This window comes from Dipodomys spectabilis, unplaced genomic scaffold, assembly GCF_019054845.1.
Source record: "Dipodomys spectabilis isolate Male_0828 unplaced genomic scaffold, ASM1905484v1 ptg000098l, whole genome shotgun sequence".
NCBI lineage: Eukaryota > Metazoa > Chordata > Mammalia > Rodentia > Heteromyidae > Dipodomys > Dipodomys spectabilis.
Window position 1 is genome coordinate 16,751,318 of NW_024870775.1, and position 9,258 is coordinate 16,760,575.

Genomic DNA, 9,258 nt, shown 5'->3' on the forward strand with positions numbered 1-9,258 from the left:
TATCTAAAATATACTTGGAACTCAAAAAATTAAACCCCACAACAACAAATCCTCAAAGAAACAACTGCCCAATAAATAAGTGGGCGAAAGACTTAAAGAGAAACTTCTCTGAAGAAGAAAGAAGGATGGCCAATAGACACATGAAGAAATGTTCAACATCCCTAGCCATAAAAGAAATGCAAATCAAAACAACATTGAGATATCACCTCACTCCAGTTAGAACGGCAAAAATCAAGAACTCTAACAACAACAGATGCTGGAGGGGATGTGGACAGAAAGGAACCTTACTTCATTGTTGGTGGGAATGTAAACTTGTTCAACCACTTTGGAAAGCAGTATGGAGGTTCCTCAAAAGACTTCACATAGAGCTCCCCTATGACCCAGCAATCCCACTTTTGGGCATTTACCCAAATGTTTACAAACAAGACCACACTAAAGCTACCAGCACAACTATGTCTATTGCAGCATTATTTACCATAGCTAAGATATGGAACCAACCCAGATGCCCCTCAGTAGATGAATGGATCAAGAAAATGTGGTATATATACACAATGGAATTCTATGCCTCCATCAGAAAGAATGACATTGCCCCATTTGTTAGAAAATGGAAAAACTTGGAAAAAATTATATTAAGTGAAGTAAGCCAGGCCCAAAGAAACGTAGGTCCCATGATTTCCCTTATTTGTAATATCTAGTATATGTATGAGTCAAGTGGAAAAGGTCAGATAATGTGATGTCAGGAAAATGAACCCTTAGATATGTATTTTAATGTTTTTTTCTTTCATGCATGTGTTTCTAACACATTTATAAGATTATCTCTTTGTTGCTTTGTATGTCCCTCCCCCACAGTATAACCCCTGCTTTCACTATATTTGATGTCAGTATAACTTGTGGAGGAGATGGGGAAAAACCAGTTGTTTAAGGATACAGGTGGACCTGTTGCAACAATGAGAAGTACAAGTTGTCATGTCCAAAACGAGCTTTACAACGTTGGTGCGGGGGGGGGGGGGGGGGGGGGGGGAAGGAGAAGGATTGGGATTAGGGGGGGAGGGGGGAGGCTGGGAAGGGATGTGAAGGGTAAACAAAGGAGGAGGCTGCAATGCTTGGTAAGAAATGTACGCATTATCCTGCCCATGTAACTGTAACTCCTCTGTACAGTATGTTCACAAATAAAATTAAATTAAATTAAAAAAAAAAAAAAGACTCTGGCAGGTGAGGACAATCTGCAGCTACATGTCCAGACTGAGAAACCATGGCCAAGTTTCCACAAACCAGGCACTCTCAGCAATCCTGCTCAGAGTGCATAGACCAGGACAACCTCTAGCCATTCTGGGTGACAATGAAAGGACAGCCACCAAAAGGCATCCCCAAGAGCAGGTCCCCTGCGTCACTGCCAGAGAGCATGGCATCTGCATGAATGGGGGAGTCCTTGCTGGGGCTGTCAGCTGAAGATTCCCCAGGCCCCAGGGGCCTACACTTGACTTCCCCCAGAACCACACTCTGTGGAAGACCCTGGCTGCATGAGAACTTGTTCAGCCAAGCCATGGGCCTGTTGAGGACCATGGAAAGAAGCTCAGTAAAATAAAGGCCATCTCCAAGACTCAATCCCAGACAACCTAAGAAGGGCAAGGAAGTGAAAATCACACTTGTCCCCTACTAGATGTTTGTGGGTCACCTAGTGATGTGCACAAAAGGATCTCTTAAGATGGGTGAGGCCTTATGAGACGAATATAAACAAGGATCACAGTGAGATTCCAGTCTGCCTGCTCCCAGGAGCAATGGACTGATCCACATGGAAGAACTTGAGGAGCAAGGTGTGCACTGCAGATCCTGACAACACTACATCTTTCCCTGCTCACCCTCCTCATTCCGTGGACAGCCCAGACCCAGGCTCAGCTGTTTGAGGACACATTCCAAACAAACTATCTTTATTTACTCTGCACAATTACATAGCCCTCCAGCTAAATCTCCCTCCCCATCCTCCCCTTTACTCATTCCCCCTCTCCTCTTTCCCCTCAGTCCTACTACCCTCCCCCTTCCCCTGCTACCCTGAGGACCACTGGATCAGCACTGAGTGAGGAAGAGCTTTTGCTTAGTCGATTGCACAATGCAAGCCAGGTGAGATCTCACACAGGCCCCAACTGGCTTCAAGGATTTTTCTTCTTCCTCTTCTTCCTCTGGACCTCCAACACCTCATGCTTTCTCTTCTGAGGCTGTGAGGGCTGAACCAGCCCCAAAGACAAGTCCTGCTTTGCAGACTCCTCAAAGTGAGATCCTGGGCATGGATTCTTTACTGGGGTGCATGAGTCTCCAATGCGAGCCCTTTTCTTGGACTTGGCAGGTGGAGGGGGATCCAGGCTGCGGCCTCTTCTCTTGCACAGTGAAGGCCCGGGGGCTTGGTGTCCAGAGGACAGGAGGGTGGTGGGGGAACTGGGGCTCTGAGATAGTCCCCAGGGCAGGAGACAGTACTCAGAGCCCAGCAAGGAAGCCATGCTGGGGACACATTCCTTGCCCACCTTCCTGTCCCCTGCTCGCTTGCGTGGAGTGCCAGCAGGAGACTCTTCCATGTGATTCACGGCATCTCCAGACCCCACTCTCTGGGGATGGGATCCATGTCCTCGGGGACAAACAGTGGACAGGGTGGCTCCTACTGAAGGACACCCATGACCCCCCTGGAGAGCAGCAGAAGCAGGTGTCAGGTGCTCTGCATCTGTGCCACCATGGCTCTGATCATCACTGCAAACGATATGCAGAGTGCTGGTATCTGCACTGACTACTTGTTGGGGGCTCTGCTCATTTCTCTCTGCACCTTGGCAGATGGCCAACTCAGAAACACTTGAGGCTACTCTGGGTGCCCCAAGACGTTTCTCCACTATCTGTTGGAGGAAATACAGTTACTAGCTTTGCATCTGGCTGGGAAAGGCCCACAGTAGAGGGAACAACTTCAGGGTCACCTCTCTTGGTTGCAGACACACACACTTGTGCTCGTCAGCTCCCCATGGGTCTCTTTGCAGCTGTGCAAGCTCAGCCCCTCCCTGGCTCTCCTGGGTCCTTCCTTCTAGTCCACATCCACATCTACCATCAGGAATAACTTCCAAAGCCATGACTTCCCACAAGCCTAAGGCGTGCTCCTCCCCTTTTGGTTGTGCGACCTTTCTTCCCCTCCTGATCTACCTGCCTACAGTCTTTCCTGTGCCAACCTGCTTGGGGGTGAGTCCTTCTTCCTGTTCCAGCTCCTCAATTAGGGCCTCAAGATCCAGCTCTGGTTTGGAGGAAAGCAATTCTTCCAGGAATTTGGGATGAATGATGGCCTCCACCTGGAGCAGAAGGAAGAGGGTGTCAGTGTGTCTAGAAAAGAGAAATCTGTGCCAAGGGGACTTTGAGAACACAGGAAGGAATGACCTCCCCAACCTGGTCCACACACACACACACACACACACACATACCACACACACACATACACACACACACACACACACACACACACACACACACACACACATACACACACACACACACACTCCTGAGCATCCAGGGAATCAAGGGCCATTTCAAGGGAGAGGGAAAGTGGCAGAGAACAGGGCTGGAGCTGGAGCCCACATTTGACATGAAGTCCTCCTGGCAGCACAGCTGGTCAAGGAGGCTCAGGAGCTCTGGATCTGAGCACATGTCTTCCACATCCTGTTGTTCCATTCCCGCCTCTTTGGATGTTCCCCCAGAGTCCTGGGTGCACAATTGAGGAAGGCCCTCCAGCCAGTCCATGATGGCCATGTACTCCTCCACGGCTTCAGCTGGGATCTCCTCGGGTGCCTTGGTCTCTGGCGGCCTCTGACCTTTGGGTGCTGATGGCTTGGCAGGCTGAGCCTTGAGGCCAGTCTTGCTGGAGTTGCCCTCTAAGGGAGAGAAAACCAAGACAATGCATGAATGGGGGAATAAGCTTCACCCTGATATTGCTGAGCAGCAGAATTTAGTGGCACTACCTGGACCTAGCACTGGCACAGACACTGGAGCAGGAAGAGCCACTACAAAATATGGAACATGTAAGACAGGCATGTGCTACCACATTCAGATACAGTGTAATTCTGTCGCTCTCCCCATCCCATCCTGTTCCTGAGCAGGTATTGTCCACAGTGCTAGTATAGTGGAGAGAGGAGCTACAAATATAACCCGAATAATAACCAGTTTCATACTAACTACATCAGAAACCTCAGGCTCTAGAGGATGCTTCACTTCAATTACAAGAACAACTTCTTCATCCTTATAAAGAGCCCTGGAAGTGAGTAAATCCATCCAGAACTCCTGTGTCTACCCTATGCCATGGGCTCCAATAGAACATTGAAAGATTCTACCTGGCTGCTGGAGAATGTCAGGGGATGAGGGCCTTGGAGAGTCTGGCTTCAGTGGAATTGCAGGAGACTGGCCCTGGAAATGGATTAACCCCTGCCACTTTGAATTCTCCATTACCTCTGTAGCCTCAAATTCCATGAACCTAGGGAATGAGGGAGGCACAGAGTGAGTTGAGCGGGAGATGAGCCCAGCCCTAGTTCTACGCAGGAAGACATGGAAGATGTGTTTGGAGGTTGTTCTCTAGTCCCAGAAGGCTTCTCATAAAGGGTGAAAAGTACATGTCAGCAAGGGAATGAGTGACATTGTCCAAAATGAAATGTGCTCTTTACGTAACTTAGGTTACAGAACCCCTCTGTATATAATAGTAATAAATTAAAAAAAAGCAAAAGTCAGGAGACTTTAGATTTTCCATGACTTGCATGGAAACAAATGACCTAGGAAGGGCCTTTAGTGGCCTATCTTCTAGGCCTATTCTGTCCCTGCTCCTAACCACAGGAGGTGGCTGGCAGAAGCTGATCAGGATTGAGTGATGGAGAGAACAAAGATAGGAAGTTAAAACTTGGAGTTTCTAGAGCAAGAATGGGCCCTAAAACGTCATGAGCCATTGACTTCTGGAGCAATATCCCCGCTCCCTGACCCAAATTTGGAAGTCACCAATTGTTGGCAGATTATTCCTGCAGATGTGAATATTCACTTCCTGACAGGTATGGACCAGACATCAGTGAGGCTACAGTAGTTCGTGAGGACCCCACCAGAGCACATCCCATACCTCAGAGAGACTGTGCCACCCCTTGGCCAGAAAGCTGTCAGGAGAAGGGCATCTTCTGTGCATGTCCATGCCCTTCCTGGCAGTGGGAGTGATGAGCCCCACTGGGCCCAGGTGTGCAGTCTCTGTCCTCCTCCACCACACAAACCCCAGCTCCAGGGCCCCTCACTCACTTGGCCGCCATCTCGTGAAAGTTCATGCGCTCGTAATTGCTAATGCCTTCCCACTCCTGAAGGCCTCTCCACAGGCCCTCGTCCAGGGACATGTTGGGCTTGAGCCGGGCCAGGGACCGAAGCACTGGGCTGCAATTCATCAGGATCAGTCACAGCCCACAGCCCACAGCCCACAGGTGACCCTCCATTCCCAGTGGACCCAAACCCTGTGCTCCTCACCCCTGCTGCCTACATGTCCAGCTCCCATGTGGGCTCTTATCTCCAGGTCACCCTTATGGACCACAGAAATCAGTAGCAAAGGCACTGCTGGCCTTCCCCATGTTCCTGTGAGTGCTTTCCATTAGTGAACATTCTAGCCTGAAATACTCTGTTCTTCAGAATTGACATACTCTGAAGCCTTATTCCCCCAGTGAAGCTATTGGGAGACAGGGCCTTTGGCCAGCCTAGCTTAGGTACAGTTATGGAGATGGCATTCTTTGCCAGGACAGGACAGTGGCCTTGGAGAGACAGACAGGAAGAGCAGCCAAAGCTATCTCTCAGCCCTGCATGACACACACAAGGCAGCCATGAGGAGAGCCATCTCCAGACATGGAATCTGCCAGCCCCAGAGTGTGAGCTTTCCATCCTCCAGACTGTGAGCAAGGAATGGTTTCTATTGCCGGTTCCACAAGTATGGGTGAGGCCTGATCTGAGTGGCACATGCACAAAATGGTCTTGAGCCTAAAGACAAATTGTGGCTCCCTTCATAGCAGGTGCTCTTTGGGAATGTGGGCCTTTCTACATTGCTAATCCTTCTGGAAAAGAACGATGGCCACACTCACAGGGGTACCATGGTGCAAAGGGAAGGAGCTTTTCTTGCCCCTGTGTGACACTCCTATGTCTGTGTGTGGTTTTTCTCTAAAGGTATGATCAGCTTCAGGATTTCCCTGCCCTTGTGGTGTGGATTCCCATGCAGGAGCCCCAGCAGGAGATCTAGGTTCCCAGAGGAGACACTCACATGAAGAAGCAGGCAAGGGCTTCCCCATCAGGAGTCTGAGGAAGTTTCTTCGACACCAAGGCCTTCAATTGCTGCCAGCGCCGAAAGTTCTGATAGACACTGGGAGGTGGAGGCTTGGCCTGGGATGTGGGCTGACTGCCCTCTGCACAGGGCCTCTCTGGCCACGGTGCCTGCTGGCTCACTGGCGGCCTGATGGGAGCCTCCTGGGAAACTGGTGGTGTTGATCCCAGGGGTGGGCCCCAGGTCAAGCTGTCTTGGGCAGCCTGTCTACATCCAGTCATGGGGACACTCACTGGAGCACTGCTGGCAGCACCAGGCAAGAGGAGTGGAGCTGGGCCCATGGAACCCACATCCCCAGGAGGGACATTCCAGATGAGAGGGGCCTGAGTGACAATTACTTTTGGAGTGTGGAGGGGCACTGCTGGCCTTCCTCCTGTCCCCATTTCCACAATGACATGGGAGGAGCCTGCCCCACTGGATTTGCAGCTTCCCCCTGACACCAGAGATGTGCTGGGGAAAGCAGGCAGCACCAGAGGGCTCCCCTGAGGAGGGAGTGCAGCAGCCACTGTTGGAGGTGGACAGGAAGGCTGCTTCCTCAATGACCCTTGTGCTGGTTCTGGGGCGGCTGTGTGGAAGGGCAGCTCTGTGAGAGGAACTCTGGAAGCAACGGGGTTCAGGCTCAGGTAGGCTGCAGACGCTGGACACGCTGCTGGAGAGAGAACAGGGTTCATTGAAGAGGGACAGAGCACCGCAGAGGGGCTCCCTAGGACTTGGAAATACGGAGGAGGAAGGAGGAAGGACAGCAAGTCAGGGCTTGCAGTGGGAAATAGTGTTTCACAGATGTCCCCAAGTGAATGCCATGGTGTGTCTCTCTTTGAGGATTAATCCTGCCAAGGACTTGCTCCTGTTCTACAACACTCCTGCACCTGTGTGTGCTGCGATTAACCCCTCAGCTTCGTCTGCTTCTGTGGGTCTCCTTCAGACATCCTGGGCAGATAGCCCATGCCCCTGAAGCCCGTTTCCTAGAAAGGGGTTAAATTGCCCCTGTTTCGCAGCATGGTCCACTCAGCATGCTTGCTCTTGTGCAGGAGACCCTGTCCATCGGCAATGCTACCCCCCAGTCTTTTCTATGGAGTTATCATATTCAAAAGCTGCCCCTTTAGCTCCTCAGCCTTCCTTTTCCTGATGCTCTACATAAACCTCTCCTTTTGTCTCTCACCCACCACCAGAAACAAAAGCTCTGAATGAAATCTCTCTCACCTAGCAGCTTAGGAAGTCTAGAGTTATCCTCATAACACAACCCACAACCCACTTCACATTAGCACCTTCCTGGATTAACAGTAAGGGAAGAGGCTTCTCACCAGGCCTTTCCTATGTAATTGCTTGTCCCTTCCTTCACAGAACCTTTGGTGTGGCTGATATCTTGTCCTTGCACAGCCAGGCATGGCTGCAGAGGACCAGAATGCTCAGGGAATGGGGAGTAGTGAGTCAATAACGGGAGAGTCTAGAGATTTTCATAGTCATTTTGTCACATCAGAAATGTGTCACTTCTATTTTGCCCTCAGTTCTATCATGGATTGGGTAACAGTGATCCAGGCATGAAGCAGATACACAGGGTCAACAGTGGTCTAGAGTATAGCATGTTCTGAATGCCCTCATGTAGCATCTGTGAAGAAAATTAGGTGCTCAGGTCCTACACCTAACCAACAGGTCACCTGCTGTAACTTGAATGACATGAGTAACAGCAGAATGTCCTCCCCACTCAGTGGTGCTCCCTCTGACCTCTTCAGAAAGACAACCCCAGAATCTACAAAAGGAAAGTCGGCAGCAGTCCATATCAGTTCCCTATTCATGAAATACCAGATGGAGGAGATGGGCCCAGCCTTCATGTGCACACACAATTAAAGGGCAGAGATTGTTGACAAAACAGAAAATCGGAAGGCTTCTTTGTACCAAAGGGATGACAGTCCCCAAGTGTGTGCAGCCCAAGTTGTGTGTCAGTTGAAGTGTCCAGGCTGCCCTGTCCCTTTGCAATGAATGGCATGAGTTACCTGGACTAGCATAGAAGTCCCCTATGGATAGGAAGAGACCAGCAGGTCTGGCCTGTGGCCAGTGGAATGATCTGCAGCCTCGTCTAAGAGACCATATGCCTAGGGTCCTTATGATGACTCCCTTGGGAGCCATCTCCAAATTGTCATACTTTCCTGAGTCATCTAGATGATCTTGGGAAAGTTCAGTGCTATGCTGGTAAGCTACAGCTCAATAACTCAAGGTGGGAGCGTGGTGGCAAACAGAAACTCCAGAAACCTTTCAGGGATAGCTGGGGGTTAGAGGTTCTGGCCCTGCCCTTCAGGCTTACCTCCATCTGAAGCCATCCCCACAGGGTTGGACATCACCCACAGCTCTCTGGCAGCCTTCGAAGGCAGGAAAGTCAAGTGGAGAACCCAGAGAGCAACGTGGCTCCAGTTGCTTCTCAGGGTCCAACTACAACTGGGGAAAGTTTAAATGTAAATAGCAGTAGAATGTGGGGGTCAAGGCATTCTACAGTGGGGGAGGGGCAGAGACCCAGGAGGGCTGGGTGGGGAGTTGACAGACATTCCATTAAGGGCTGTGGCAGGTGGACCAGAACATCAGTTCCCTTTAAATAATAATACAGAGGCAAGATGACTGGTGGGTGCCCAGGCAACTTTAATATTCTCTCTCACATGCAGAGGCCAATGGTTTTGCTGATGTTTTCTTCCTTCATGTCTTCATCCATAAGCCTGGTTTTCTTTCCTTCATCTCACCCAATTTCCTTCTGCATAAGTAGATTCTTGAACCATTTCAATGGTTTCATAAGCTCGGTCTTTAAGCTCAGGTTTGCCAATGCATATGTCTATTTGCATGTGTACATCATGTGTTTATATAATTTGTATGTATATATAATGTGTATACATCGTCCATACCCATACATAAGTCTGGCTAAAGATGATTTC

At 50.0% G+C, this 9,258-nt stretch overlaps 1 protein-coding gene across 1 annotated transcript; it reads right to left on the reverse strand.

Moving 5' to 3' along the window:
* Positions 1–2,147: 2,147 nt before the first annotated feature.
* Positions 2,148–8,676, reverse strand: LOC122113730 (NUT family member 2G-like). The gene is made up of 7 exons (XM_042686805.1): positions 8,643–8,676; positions 6,284–6,989; positions 5,287–5,415; positions 4,350–4,489; positions 3,601–3,893; positions 3,201–3,317; positions 2,148–2,876 (listed from the first exon to the last, which is right to left on the reverse strand). Exons 1-7 carry the CDS (start codon positions 8,674–8,676, stop codon positions 2,148–2,150), a joined length of 2,148 nt encoding a protein of 715 aa, XP_042542739.1.
* Between the last annotated feature and the right edge of the window lie 582 nt (positions 8,677–9,258).

Excerpts from the sequence above, each read along its gene's own strand:
- LOC122113730 (XM_042686805.1), bottom strand. The coding sequence starts at position 8,676 with ATGTCCAACCCTGTGGGGATGGCTTCAGATGGAG. Across the intron at positions 6,990-8,642 it reads GGGGATGGCTTCAGATGGAG|CGTGTCCAGCGTCTGCAGCC; the intron begins GTAAGCCTGAAG and ends TCTCTCCAGCAG. Across the intron at positions 4,490-5,286 it reads TTTCACGAGATGGCGGCCAA|GTTCATGGAATTTGAGGCTA; the intron begins GTGAGTGAGGGG and ends CTCATTCCCTAG.